Below are 14,632 nucleotides of genomic sequence, written 5' to 3' on the forward strand. Positions count from 1 at the left end.
GTTTCCATCTCTTCAGCATCATAAGGAATCGTAGACTGTTTTGTCTGCGTGCACCCACCCGTCGTGTAAATGCGAATGTGTGCAGGTTTCCCTCTCACTGATCTGTCGGCTGGCTGATAAAACAGGAGGAGGGCTCTGGGGTCAAGGGGAAAGGTCAGAGGTCATCGTGTTTCACGAATCCCGCCCCAGACTGGACGAGCAGCGTCAACACGAATCCACCGGGGTCAGGACGTCGCTGTGGAGCGAGACAGAGTTTCACAAAGCGTCTCGTGTTTCCACCGCTCAGTCGGTCTGCTGATGTAGAAGAGGAAACCTCCGAGAATCAGCTGATGAGACCTGAAACACACAGTTTCCCTTTGATCCGTGTGTTTCTGTGACATCATGGTGACAAACCAGGGGGGGGGGGTCAAACTGAGGTGTGGCTGCATCCGCTGAATCCGTCTCAAAGTCAGCGATGTATCATTCAGCCACACTCCACTGACTGCTTTATGGGACCTGTGAGAGTTATCACGACCTCTGGAGCTGTAACTCAGTCGCGGAGGTTTCAGACTCGTGACCCGTCCCCACGGAGTCTCTGAACCGAGCATGTGAGACGCAGATGTCTGCAGATCTGAGTGGGATGTCGGACTTTGTGAAGAGTTTGGTTCCAACAGGACACAGGTGGTGCAGGAAAAAACAAACGTTCTCTCTTCAGCAAAGTTTCCTGAAGACTCGAGCTGAGCCACATTAGGACGTTTATAAATTAAACTGTTGTGGGTTTAATGTGTTAAACTTAACAAAGAGTAAATGCTTTGTTGTTTCTTTTCCTAGCTCCTCCCACAGATGTCCCACATCTCACAGTTGCAAGTTCCTTTCAAATCTTTTCCAGCTGGAGGTTTCTCCATCATTTCCCTAGTGCATTGTGGGAAAAGCTCGTCCACCCAATACACTTTGGTTTGTCTGCTTTCCAGCGTCAACACATTCTAATCTGAATTTGTGCAACGTGCATAACAACTGTTCCGAAGCTGAAATCATGTCGTAAAGTTCAGAAAGTGATGGAGCACTTTGTGTTTGTTTGATCGCCTGGATGCTGGATGTTCAGGTCAGTGGGTCAGCATCAGCTGACGAACACAAACCATGTGTTGAGTCTGAAGCCTTCACGTGTGCATCTGCTTCCCTCGTGTGCGACGGACATGAACGTGTGTATCTCCTCTTATACGACTTTACTGCCTTGTCTGACTGTAGTAAAGCTCTGTCATAAAGAAGCATCCGGGTGGATACAGTCCTGGGAATGATTTGCTCTTTCCCAGTGAAGTTAATGGTTTGAATATTCAGAGGAACACAGGGATTACATGCATAGAAAGTAATTACAGAGCAAATCCCAGGGACTTGTGCAGACTTCACACTCTGAGGAGGAAACGTGCAGCGAGCAGCGCTCAGTGTGATGCTGTCAGCTCAGTAATGTGACAGTTCAACCCTTAAAAACAGGAGCACAACCTCTGTGTTGTTTCCAAGTTGAACCCAAACACACTGAACTCCTCCTGACAGTCGTCCTCCGCCCTGCAGCTGCTCTGACTGTATCTGCTGACACCAGGAGCAGCGCAGGAAGCTCCAGGCACTTCTCTCATCATCGCCCAGAAAATATCTCTTCAGTGGCAGTTCCAGGAACCTGCATGTGACAGACACATCCCTCGTTTTCCACACAGCTCCAGTTCCAGTGTGAGGGAGCGAATAAACTGCTGACACCCTCCTGTTCCTGCCGGAGCTGCTGAGGAGGAGATGTCGCCCAGTGGCAGCTGATCATTTAGTTTTTAATGAAGTGTATTTCAGTCAAACTGAAACAGGGGGGGGGATTCAGGAGAATTCCAGTTGTTGTGGAAAAATGCTTCAGCATCAGTTTACAAAAGCGGAGCCAGGAATGTATATTGATTCCAGCTGCATCGAACCTCACCGCTGATAAATATCACTTTCAGCACTGAGGGAGGAAGAGAAACAGAAGAATTTAAAAGAAAATGGATGAAATTGCTATGAAAATAGAAAGTTGTGGTTATTTCCTGACATAATATGCGTAGCACAGGCGGAGGTTAGTGGAGTTTCTTCTGTTCTTCTGTTTTGCAGTGAGAGTGGATGTGGCTCGGGCCTCGTGGTTTATTGGACTCTTTACTTATGGGCTTTAATTAGAAGCTCAACGGGGAAACATTCTGAGAGGAAATGGAAAGAATCGTCGTTAAAGAGCAAAGACTGAAATCCTGGCATCGAACATGTAAAGACAATATTCTCTTTTCTTGTAATCACACGGCTGTAAACAGTGGGAGCAGCAAACCGAGCCTCTGGGTTTAAATACACCGTTTCCAGAGCAGCATGAGCAGCAGCCCTCTGGAGGTGGGGGGTCTGCTCCACTTGGAGGATGTGATGCTGGGATGGGACCTGGGGGCGTGTCTCTGTTGGTTTAACGGGGAACTTGACACTGAGTCTGCTTGTGGTCATTTATCTTCCCAGTAATCTGTCCCACAGGGGTGTTTTACTTTTAGTTTCAATGTATTTTTACTCAACCACTTAATACGTTGTGCTCCGGTGAAAGCAGCCCAGCCCGCGGATAGAGAGTTTCTGGGGGAGGGGGGGTAGCAGAGGGAACTGGCAGCCGACGGTCCCGGGGCAGGTCCTGCTGCTGCGCCGCCAAGAGTCCGGAGGCTGAGGTTTGGTCTGTGCGCACATTCCGGGAGAAGCTCCAGAGCTGCGTCCTGCCAGAGGAGAACCTGAGAGGAGAACCTGAGAGGAGGCTCGGACCCGGACTCGGACTCGGACCCACTTCACGCTTCTTCTCGACCCGCACTTCGTTGGGAATAGAAAACACTGACGGAGGATTCACTGGATGAGTTGAACTCTCACAGAGTGAAAACGTGTATTTTCTGGAGATGTGACGTGTTGGAAAAGTTGAGAAGCTACTTCACTTTTTGGAAGCTCGTGTTTTTAGAGATGATCCTCTCTCTCCTTGGATTACACTTGATAACGGAAGTGTCGCTGAAACCAAGTTGTGGATATAACTTTACGCACAGCGAACTTTTCTCCTTCTCTCCGTGTCTGTGACCCAAAGATCCGCCAGTGAAGTGGGTTCCTCCAGCAGGAGCGATGATCTGAAGCAGATCCTGTCACTTCCATCTATTATGTGTTTGTCTTCATCTGGAACTCATTGATTCGACCTCAGATGCGCTAAAGACGCGCCAGGATCTCGGCTCCAGCGCTGGATCTTCATCTGTCCCTCAGTGAGTGTTCAGCCGACTGTATCTGACACCTCGCCACAATGAGGGCTGCTGTTCTCAGTGTACTTCTCATGTCTGTGCTGACCTGGACAGGAGAAGCCGACAGACAGACTCCTCTCAGGCACCGACGCGTAAGACTGGCACATGCCCCGGAGGGCGCACAGGAGCAGGGGCGCCTCCTCAGACGTGTGCGCCCTGGGTTTGGCTCGGCCATCTCGGTGCACAGCCCCAAGGAGGGGGACGAGGTTCAGGCTGATGAGGGGGTTCCTGTTTACACCAGGAAGAGGACTGTGCAGGGCAGGAGAGCAGGGGGTCAGGGGCTGGTGCCACGGAGAGGGGTGGCCGCGCAGACTGGCTCCCCCACTGCACCGGACCTGCAGAAAGATGAGGGCACTCCAGGGGCCAGAGCCCGGGTGAGCCGGATGCCCAGCAGCGGCGGGTCACCAAACCTTCTGGCCAGCTTTGCAGGGAAGAACCGCGTGCTGGTGATTTCTGCGCCTCATGAATCTGACGGTTACTACCGCCTGATGATGTCTCTCCTGAAACCAGACGTGTACTGCGAGCTGGCCGAGCGACATGTCCAGCAGATCGTCATTTTTCACCAGGAGGGGGAAATGGGAGGCAAGGTGAGGAGGATCACCACGGAGGGGAAGGTGATGGAGGAGCCGCTGGACACTGCTCTGATCCCCAGACTCATGAACGTCCTCAAACTGGAGAAAGGTAAAGATGGTTCAGGTCCTCAGGGAGGTGATGACACTGTGACCGTACTTTGTGCATGTTTGAGTTTGTCTGAATGTTTTATATTCTGGTTACACACCTGAAAGTACGCTCAGCTCATCATCTGCATAAAAGCACTATTCACCTGACACGTGATGTGCTGACCTGCAGGAAAGTTTGGCATGGTGCTGCTGAAGAAGACCCTGCAGGTGGAGGAGAGGTACCCGTACCCCGTGAGGCTGGAGGCCATGTACGAGGTGATCGACCAGTCGCCCATGAGGAGGCTGGAGAAGATGCGGCAGAAGGGCTTCGTGCAGAAGTGCAGAGGAGCTGGTGTGGAGGGTCAAGTGGAGGAGGGCACGCGCACAGGTGAGTTTCCTAAAATCATTTCTAACCGTCACAGGAGGAGAAGCCACCTCCTTCCATCTCCATGTTCTCTTGTACTCTAAACATGCAGATCGTTTGGATTTGAGCGAGTCATCGCAGACTTGTGTTGCCGGCTGCAGGCAAAATGTAATTTAGTTTGTGGTTTTCACGGCAATAGAACGTCACATTAAAAAATAACATCAACTCTCTCCAGAAAAAAGTAGCTTTTCCTTATTTGGCACAACATCATCACAAGGAGAAATTGTTCCGAGTGTGTTTTGTGGATGATCCAGGTTTGAAGCAGACGTGGTTCTTATTCTGTCTCTGAGAAGCACGAACACATTTATATCCATTGGGGCAAAGATCTCAGAGGAAACAGTCACTGAAGACAAGTGAGGAAATATATTTAAAGAAAGATATTCGACGACTGTTTTTTAATTGTGTGTGTGTGTCTGTGTGTGTGTGTGTGTGTGTGTGTGTAGCCGTAGATACACCTGTAGAAAGAAAACCAGGGAAGAAGATCCTTCGGAAACCCACACAGGCAACAACAACAACAACCACAACTGCTGCAACCACGACCACAACACGACCAACCACCACAACGACCCCCCCAACTACAACTACAACCCGGCCCCCCACCACCACCACAACCAGAGCGACAACAACAACAACAACCAGAGCAACAACCACCAAAGCCACCACTACCAGGAGAACCACCACGACAAAGAGACCCACCACCACCAGCACCACCCAGAGGCCGACCAGAGCTCCCACCACAGCCCCGTGGCTCCCAGCCCCCAGAACCACCGCTGACCCTTACTACGACACCCGCAGAGAGAAAACCACGCCGTCCGGAGACAACCGCACCGACAAGGACAACAGAGATCCACACGACCGCCGGATCGTACCGGCTACACATAGACCCTCCAAGATCAAACCCACCAAGAAGAAGACCGGAGCAGAGAAGGTGATTTGGTTCTGAAATCATATTCTTAAAGAGTCGTCCTGCTGAATCCTCTTTCTCTGTGGTAACAGTACATTTAACCAATGACACGTCTTTATCTGTGCAGGTGTTGACCAACGAGTATGAGGACAGGTACGTTCCCATCAAACCAACGGCGGTCGATCCCGAGGAGACCGAATCCTTCACCAACATCAGCCCAACGAAGAAGGTCAAGGGCAAACACAATAAGCACGACAAGAAGAAGAAGAAGAACGACAAGGCGGTGAAGAAAGCCGAGAGGAGAGCGAAGGCTTCGAAGGAGGGGAAGATCGGGGGAAAGAAGAATGGGAAGAAGCTGGTGAAATACCCCGAGACGGACGACTACCCAAAACTAACCAAGAAGCCGACGCCGCCTCCGAAGGGATCCCTGACCTCCTTCCTGGACTACTTCGAGCACAGGAGGCGTCTGCTGGTGAGAGCGAGACGTAACTGTCTGTTAATCAAGGGTCCACTTACTCTCCTGGGTTAGGGTTAAGGTTAAGGTTAAGGTTAAGGTTAAGGTAACCCTAACCCTAACCCTAACCCTAACCCTCCTCAGATGTAGAAGTGTTATGATCCATCAACTCCCACCTCACACATGCACAACATTTAATCAGGTTCAATTTCTAGGTTCTATTGTCTATATGCTTTCTTGCTATAGGTTTCTATTTAACTCTCTTTTTACTTTTTCACAATAAAAGAAAGTAAACCAGACGTGTGTAAACTCACAGATCAGAGTCTGATGAAACCATTAAACATCAGGGTCGTGAATCTCCGACAGAACCTCTTGGTCTTGAGTTGTGAAGCTGGACGTGACGACGCTGCAGCGTTTGACAGGAAGTGTTGAGCAGCAGGAAAAGGACCTGATCTATAGTTTATCACAAGTCCAACCGGAGGGAGTTTGTTTTAGGAATCAACTGGAAAGATACTTTTAAAAGCCAAACATCTCAACATCTGGATTCGTCATTTGCCTGTGCTTCGAGGCAGATAATCATTCACTTGTTCCCCTTTTTATTTCCAATCTGTCTGTTTTTATGTGTTTTATAATCATATATTTAAGTTGCTGCCATATGAGGAGACGTAAACTATGTGGAGCAGAAACCTGAGACGCTGCACAGCTGTGTGCGAACAGACTGCGTGTCTCCCTATAGATTCTTATCACAGCAGCTCTGGGCAGGCTGGGAAAATATGCCCCATCCTACGCCTGCAGGTTAATGTAAACATCACCTCTGCCGCACACTGTGTGTGTGTGTGTGTGTGTGTGTGTGTGTGTGTGTGTGTGTGCGTTTCATTGTGCACACATGACACCCTAACCTCCCTCCCTCCCTCCAGCTGGTCACGTCCCCCGGCGAGGACCACAGGATGTATGCTCAGCAGAGGGACGAGTACCTGGAGTCGGTGTGTGAAATGGCGATCAGGAAAGTGTCCATCATCACCATCTTCGGCTCCCTCACCAACTCCACCATGAAGATCGACCACTACCAGCTGGGTGAGTGGCTCCCAGCTGCAGGCTCAGCTCTCACTCTTACTCTTTATTACACTCTTTAGTTCTGAAAGAAGTTTGTACCTCAGATATCCAGGCAGGAGATGATTGCCACTTCTCTCAGACGTGTTCCCAGCAGCGCTTCCATCTGGTCGGGTGAACGCCTCCTGCGCAGGGCAGCTCGTGGAGCTCGCAGCTGCTGAGTCACACTGTGGATGATTGTTTATGAGAAGCCAGAGTCTCAGTGGATGTTTTCTGTGTTTTCATCTCACAGTGAAGAAAAGAGATGAGGTTTATTTTAGTCTTCTCTCCTCGCGTCAGCCTGTAAAAGTCCTGTATGTCATGAAGTGGCTGATGTCTGATGGACTTCATAGGGAATGCGACATTATGAGTTTTTTCACATGATAATTGATTTATTTTTTTATAATTTTCATTCCTTTATGTGAGAAATAGACTTGAATCTTTAAAAAGTGAAGTATAATCTCAGTTATTCTGTGGAAAGTATCAGGTTTTCTTTCTGTAAACATGAATCCTCCGTACGTTCAACTGGACATTTCTTCTTCTCCGTCTCACTTCCTCTCCTCTTGCTTTTCACACGTTCACCATGTGAAGCCAGAGGCCAGGAGCAGTGTCTCCTGCCACGTCTCCTGTCCTGTCTCTGTCCTATCGTCCTCACAACATGTCAAACTGGAGGATTCGAGCACTGAACTCTGCTCCAAGTGAAACATTCAGAATGAACAGTGACTCTGCCAAAGCCTCAGAGACGTGCACGTTGCTGTGCACGTCTCTGTGCAGGTGACGGACGCTGACCTCTGATTCACATCGTCTTAGTTTCTGTGCTCAAACTTCACCGACGTGTTTACTCTGTTTCTTTACCTCCGCAGAGGAAGTTATTATTCCACCTCCTCCATTTGTTGGTTTGTTTTTCTGCAGAATTACATGAAAACTACAGAACTGATTTACTTGAAGCTCGGTGGAAGGATGTGTGGGCTGACTCATCACACACACACACACAGACACACACAGACACACACACACACACACAGCTCTTTAAAATGCCCCTCCAAACCACTGCTGTTATAATGGGAAGTGTTGTGTTGTTTATTTTTGGTAGTCCGACATTTTAGGGGACGATTTTACAGCCGTCTCAGCTGCAGTTAGTTAACATCAAGACATTCAGACTCACTTTGCAGAACTTACGAGTGTCACTCCACATGACAACGAGGTCTAATCCACATGGAATTCTGGGAAAAGTGGAAAAGTTACGTCACCCACCCCCCACCTCACCTCTCGGTTACAGTTTTGTTCCATTTACCAGCCAGAGGGTGAGTGTGTGTGTGTGTGTGCGTGTGTGTGTGAGTGTGTGCGTGTGTGTGTGTGTGTGTGAACATGTGCTGTGTACAAACAACATGTTCTTTCCTCACTGAAAGAAGCAGTTGTTGAACTAAACCTCCCTCAGTTCAGTTTGACTTCAAGAAGTGTGAGTGTCAAGTTTGTTGGTTGCTCAGCAACACCGGCTGTACGACTGTGTGTGTGTTTGTGTGTTTGTGTTTGTGTGTGTGTGTGTGTGTTTGTGTGTTTGGTGGGTTTTTCCTGATTCGATGGCCTCATACATATTACACATCGCAGCGTGGGGGAAACAACCACCGAGAAACACTGTTCTGTGGTCTGTGTGTGTTTGTGTGTGTCTGTCTGTGTGTGTGTGTGTTTGTGTCTGTGTCTGTGTCTGTGTGTGTGTGTGTGTGTGTGTTTTGTGTGTGTGTGTGTGTGTGTGTGTGTGTGTGTGTGTGTGTGGAGGGAGTGGTGATTAAAGGCTCTGGCCTGTATAAACGCCGGCTACAGTAAATTTCGTCGGCCTCGTCTCTGCCAGATCTGAGTGAATCAAAGCTGCTCTTTGTGGACTCGTCCCCGATTCACTGGTCGTGTTTCCACTCGTCACTTTACTGTCAAACACACGATTCAAAGAGCTCAGCAACAGGAAACACCTTTTACTCCTCACGTGTTATTATGGTTTGTTTGATGGGAAAACTCTGCATCACAATTGTTTCATGTAAAGACGTCTCTCACAACAGATGCAGTCAAACCTACAGTTCTCACTCTCTGATTTATTTTCTCTGTCACAGAATTTCACTGTAAATTTGTGTTCGAGTTCAAAAATGAAGTTTGCATGAAGAAGTCCTGACTCCCAGAACCTGACCACTGTGTCTCCTTCGTCCCCAGAGAACGACAAGTCGATGAAGGGTCTTCGTCAGGAGGACCTGGTGAACCAGGACCTGATCACGGAGCTGAGGAAGGAGTTCAGCATGATGCACGATGACTTCTACATGGTCCTGACCGACACCGACATGAGGGTCAAGGTAGGAACTGGTTCTCTGTCTCGTTCCCTCCGCATGTAGGAGCTGCTTCCTCTGAGCTCCGTCCCGATGGCAATGCCAGGTTTGAGTTATTTGTAAAACATAAACATATTTTATTGAAAATACATTTGTTTGTGTCTATGCACATTTTGTAATTAATTAACCAGAATAAGGGGTTTTAGTGAGAAGTTTAATCATCGAACATTTAAATGAATATATTAAGAGTGTAAAAGTACTTACTATGTCCTCGTCTTCAGGGTCCTTCGAAGGCTCCAGTCCCTGAATGTGGACAGGCTGTAAAAGACGTCTCGTGATATTTTAAAATTCTGAATGTGCTTTTAATAATCAACCTCTAAAGTTTCACTTTGTGCCAGAAATAAGTTGTTTTTCTTCTTCGTTTATGACTCTGCTGTTTTTTTTAAAATCTCCTATTTACACGCTCAGCGTCCGTCGGCCCGACACTTCGTCTCCTGCTCTCTGAAGCTGGACGGACCTGTCCTCACGCTGCCGCCACGAAAACACTGTTTTAATTCACACTACATGACATTAGCCCGACACCTGTGTGTGTGTGTGTGTGTGTGTGTGTGTGTGTGTGTGTGTGTGTGTGTGTGTGTGTGTGTGTGTGCCAGGGTAAACCACCAGGCTGTTTTTGGACTCATCAAAGAGACCAGTGTTCATGTCTCCGCTGACAGAGGCCGAGACAGGGACGTCTGTGAATGTTGGAGGATGTGGGTGTGGGCATGAGACAGAGAGGAAGAGGAGGAGGAGGAGGAGGAGGAGGAGGAGGAGGAGGGGGGGTGGAGTCAGTACAACCCAGAGGAAGGTGTGAGAGTGTTTGTGCGGCTGTGTTACATTTTCCTGCATGTGTTAGATATTCATGTAGAGATTTCTAAAATGAAACGTGATGCGGCGCTTTCCCTCGAGTTCTTCTGGAGAACGCTCGGCATGTGGCAAAGCTCGCACGATAACCTTCTCTCCATCACGTTATTGGAAACAGGTTGAACTCTGTTCTCTCCTCCTCTGTGATGTTTCCAGATGTGGTGTTTGTTCTTCCACGGACACATTGATGTATTTATTCTGTGGCTTCAAATCAGCCTCTGGCGGAGAATGACCGCTTCCCGTTGATGTTCTTTTGTCAGCAATCCTACGAGGTCCCCATCGCCATGAAGGCCGTGTTCGACTACGTCGACACCTTCTCCTCCCGCATCCGAGAGATGGAGCAGCAGAAGAGGGATGGAGTCGAGTGCAAGAAGGAGGACAAGCCCCGGTCGCTGGAGAACTTCCTCTCCAGGTGAGACTGAAAGATTCACTCGGTTGTACTCAGGCGACTTGTTTGGTTAACTTGCTAAACCTCCATGGAAATGACCTGGTTCCTGAAGATTAACCAGTGAAGAGACAACTTTTCACAGTCCAGCAAAAGTTCGGACTCACTGTCCAACAACCACAACACCAGGTCGACATCTGTCCTGAACCCTTCGGCCTCTTTTAGCTCTCGCCACCTGAAGGTTCCTCCAATAGTCACTCAGTTAGAGGCCTCCAGGGGGCGCTGTGGCAATGAACGACCTGCCATTCTTCCTATTATAATTTTGCATACCATCAGAATGATTTTGAAGCTTTTATTTTAAGGTTTAAAAACTACGTAGTGTTGCTTCAGAGATGTACTCTGCCGGTTGGTCTCTTCAGGGCTTTGAAGCCCTGGGCTTTGCTTCCATTCGGCCGTGAGAGCTGCTGTGAGCTCGGGTTCGGCTGCCGTGCGTCACAGAGCGATGCAGGGTGGTGTTGAGGTCAAGCTCAGAAAACCACGTCTTTATGGGTTCATCCACTGGATCAGTATGTTTGATGGTTTCCTGAAACTACCGCCACAGAGCTGGGTGCACATTATTGATAGTTGTGTACAAATAAGCTGTTTCTTTAAACATAAAACACAACTACCAGCCACTGGTTTTATAGATGAAGACCTCGGCTCCTTCGTAACGTCGTCGGACTGAAAACACTAGAAGTCCTTGAAGAGAGTTCCTCTGAGAATCTGGTGGTCGGAGTTCTTTGGGTGGTCCCAGCAGGCGGTTCCTCCTCCGTCAAACATCTGCTGCTGTGCTCAATAATCAAACCACAGTTTATGGCCTTTATAAGCAGCTTTTGGCAAATCGCAGCACAGTGTGTTCCACGGATATTAAAAGTAACACAAACCCTTAGTTTGTCCCTGAAGGCTGAATCGCTGCCGTCACACACGAGATGTCGGAACCAGACAGGGTGTCTCTTGTTGCCATGGAGACCTGGACTCCGGCTCCAGATCGCAGCGCTGAGATCTGGCAGGTTTCTGACCATAATTTGGGATTGTCAGCCTCTGGCAGTCGGGGAGCGTGTCAGTGAACAGGCTCGAACGCCTCGTCTCCGCGCAGAGCTTTCACTGCTGCGCCAACGTGCCACTTAGGTCCAGGCTGAACTTTCCTGTGATTGCAGGTTCCGATGGAGACGTCGCCTGTTCATCATCTCCGCCCCCAACGACGAGGAGTGGGCCTATCAACAGCAGCTCTACGCCCTGAACAGCCAGGCCTGCAACCTGGGTGAGTCTCCTGAAACCACTCATCCTGATGGAACCTGAACGTGATGGAACTGACAACATGGAAGGATCACATCTGTGTGTTTGTTTGTGTGTTTGTCAGAAGACAGAAGTGGAGCCGCTCTGTTCTTCTGTCTGAAACTAACAAACTTCTTCTCCCCTGACAAACGGCCTCTTCAACCCGTTACTCAACTTTTCCACTGTCACTTAAATAAGTGATAACAGTTCATCTCAGAGACACATTTATCTGGACTGTGCACGTCTCCACAGCCCGAAGAGTCTGACAGATTCATAAGTAAACTTTAAATATCTCACAACCTACTTCACTCCTCAGTAAAACCAAATACATGCTGTCGTCAGGAGTTTCCTCCCAGTTTGAGCTTCGTCTTCTAGTTTTGTTTATGTGAAGTGAAGATTTCTGACGTTTGTCTGGATCTCAAGTCTCCAGCTCGACTTCCTCACACGCACACGATAGAAAACAGATAAACAGATATTTGTCACGTGACTTTGACTCTGACATTTGATTCTCATGAGCAAAGTTCAGCTTCATTTCACACTTTACTCGATGCAGAACTTTGGACCTATAAGTTACTTCTGGTTTTTAAGTTGGACATTTTGATAAATGTCTCTTTATGGTGGAAATGTTCCACTTATTATCCTGCTAACGGTTCGTTATTGATCCATAAAACCTTTACAAACGATTTACTAACTATTCAAAATAAGTTAAATCTCTGACGAGTTTAATTTTTGTTAAGTTTGTTTTTTAACATGACATAAAATCAGCTGAACTCATCCAGAGAGTTGGTGCAGGGACGAGCTGCGAGTCACAGAGGAACTCAGTAAACTTTGGTTCAAGGGAGGATCCAAGAACTTTCACTTTCTTTAATTTCACAAGATCTGAAGTTTTTACTCGTGAATAATTCATGGGTTTTGATGAAAAAAATTAAATTTGACTGTAAGTCTGACATCAGATTCGTGTGCAGACAGTTTTTCCATATGAGCGAGTCACATGGTGGAAGCTCGTCTTATCAGTCACACCGACTCGGAGGACTTTTTCCTCTCATGTGTTGCTCTTGGCCGGTCGGCTAACGGGCTGTTCCCTCGCCCCCTCCCTCCCTCCCTCCCTCCCTCGCTCCGGGCCCAGACAAAGGGCCGTCCTGCTGACTGCGCTGCTGAACGCCTCAAAGGTTTGATCCTGGTATTCAGGACTTGGCGCTCACCAACGTGAAGCCAGAGCTCTCCTGTGTTTAACGCCGGCCTTCTGGCTGCAGAGGAAACAGATTCTTTTGGCAGATTCCTACGGGCCAACGTCCTCCAGTTACCCAGAAACCAGGACGGGTCCAATAATAAACAACTGACCTCAGAGGATCAGGATGTCACAGACGTGTTTGAAGCGGTTATCTGTCTGACATGTTTCTCTGATTGTGACACAGGTCTGAGGCACATCTCCATCCTGAAGTTGGCTGGCACGGATCTGGCAGACATGGGCGGAGTCCTGGAACTTTATCCAATCAATGGTAGGAACTGTTTAAATATAATAATCAATGAACTGATTTGAATTTGGTGGTCAAAGGTCACTGTGACCTTGGGAATGAAACAGCTCAGAAACACCTCGAGGGAATTTCTTCAAATTCGGAACAAACATTCACTTGGACTCAAAGATGAACTGATCAGATTTTGTTGGTCAGAGGTGAAAAGTAAAGGAAACTGTGCCCTCATGAGTCTGGGAAAACAACCTATGTAAACTGAATCTGTTAGAGGAGGCACTGACCACAGGGCGGTAACTCTAGATTTTATCACAACTGTTCTCAGGGTCAAAAGAAACGAGAGTCAGGCTTGTGAAAGCACAAAGATTTCCTCTTGTAGAATTAATAACAGTTAACTGTGAGGTCTGCAAAGTGAAACATCTTCCTGATCCTCTGCTCCGTGCAGGCAGTGCCACGGTGGAGCGCGAGGGGCTGTCGGGGAACCTGGTGCAGGACATAAGGAACTACTTCCAGATCAGCCCCGAGTACTTCTCCATGCTGCTGGTGGGGAAGGACGGGAACGTGAAGTCCTGGTACCCCTCACCCATGTACTCCATGGCCATCATCTACGACCTGGTGGACTCTATGCAGCTGCGCAGACAGGAAATGGCCATCCAGCAGTCACTGGGCATGCGCTGCCCCGAGGACGAGTACGGTGGCTATGGTTACCACCAACACGGATACGAACACGGTTACCAGGAAGGCTATCACCAGGGCTACGGTTACTAACCGGTGCGTGGGCGTGCTCCAAGCTGGTGCTTCTCTTCTTTCCTGCCCCAGTGGTCCTGAAGGTCTTCTAGCACTTAGTGGAAGCTGCGGCCTTCACCTCTCCACTTCTTTCATGTGTAACACAGTCGGTTCCTTCTGACGACTTTAGTCTGAGCTGGTAATCCAGTCAATGGGCAGATGAGGCTCAGGGATCTGTTGAATGCTTCAGTGTTTTACACCTTGTTGCAGTAAGTTTCCTTGACTTCAGGTCAAATTCACATCGTGGTGTTTCCAGCACAGACCTTTATTTTGTAGATATCGGGCTGAAATAAGACATTTATGTATTTATTGGACATCTGCTGCATCCGAGGTGCAGTTATCGACTATTGTATGAAACTGAATCACGTTTTTTTTCTCTTTTGTAAAGTTTCTTTGCTAAACAATGTTCTTATTTATACTCTATTGTCCTATATGAAAATAAACATTCGTTTGCTACCACTCGTGGTTTTTGAATTTGCTCACAAGATTCAGTGTAAGAAGAAAAGCAAGAATATTTAGAGCGACGTCTCCTCCTAGTGGCTTAATACGATGTTGACTGGTGAAGACAACACATTCCTGTATAATATTTCAAAATGGATGTGAAATAACAAAGCTTATGATCCATTCTCCAAGTTAAACACATTCAAAACACGACTAT

The 14,632-nt window shown here is 48.1% G+C and overlaps 1 protein-coding gene across 1 annotated transcript; it reads left to right on the forward strand.

Moving 5' to 3' along the window:
• The first annotated feature begins 2,543 nt into the window (after positions 1-2,543).
• Positions 2,544-14,430, forward strand: ccdc80 (coiled-coil domain containing 80). The gene is made up of 10 exons (XM_035174428.2): positions 2,544-3,959; positions 4,128-4,325; positions 4,805-5,289; positions 5,393-5,737; positions 6,637-6,793; positions 9,008-9,144; positions 10,281-10,432; positions 11,602-11,705; positions 13,135-13,218; positions 13,634-14,430. Exons 1-10 carry the CDS (start codon positions 3,281-3,283, stop codon positions 13,954-13,956), a joined length of 2,664 nt encoding a protein of 887 aa, XP_035030319.2. The 5' UTR covers positions 2,544-3,280; the 3' UTR covers positions 13,957-14,430.
• Positions 14,431-14,632: the final 202 nt, after the last annotated feature.

The sequence above is a fragment of the Hippoglossus stenolepis genome, chromosome 13 (assembly GCF_022539355.2).
Source record: "Hippoglossus stenolepis isolate QCI-W04-F060 chromosome 13, HSTE1.2, whole genome shotgun sequence".
In the NCBI taxonomy this organism is placed as follows: domain Eukaryota; kingdom Metazoa; phylum Chordata; class Actinopteri; order Pleuronectiformes; family Pleuronectidae; genus Hippoglossus; species Hippoglossus stenolepis.

Bases quoted from the DNA above. Each gene is read 5' to 3' on its own strand.
- ccdc80 (XM_035174428.2), top strand. From the start codon at position 3,281: ATGAGGGCTGCTGTTCTCAGTGTACTTCTCATGTCTGTGCTGACCTGG. The intron at 5,738-6,636 runs GTGAGAGCGAGA...CCCTCCCTCCAG, and splicing joins AGCACAGGAGGCGTCTGCTG to CTGGTCACGTCCCCCGGCGA. The intron at 6,794-9,007 runs GTGAGTGGCTCC...CTTCGTCCCCAG, and splicing joins GATCGACCACTACCAGCTGG to AGAACGACAAGTCGATGAAG.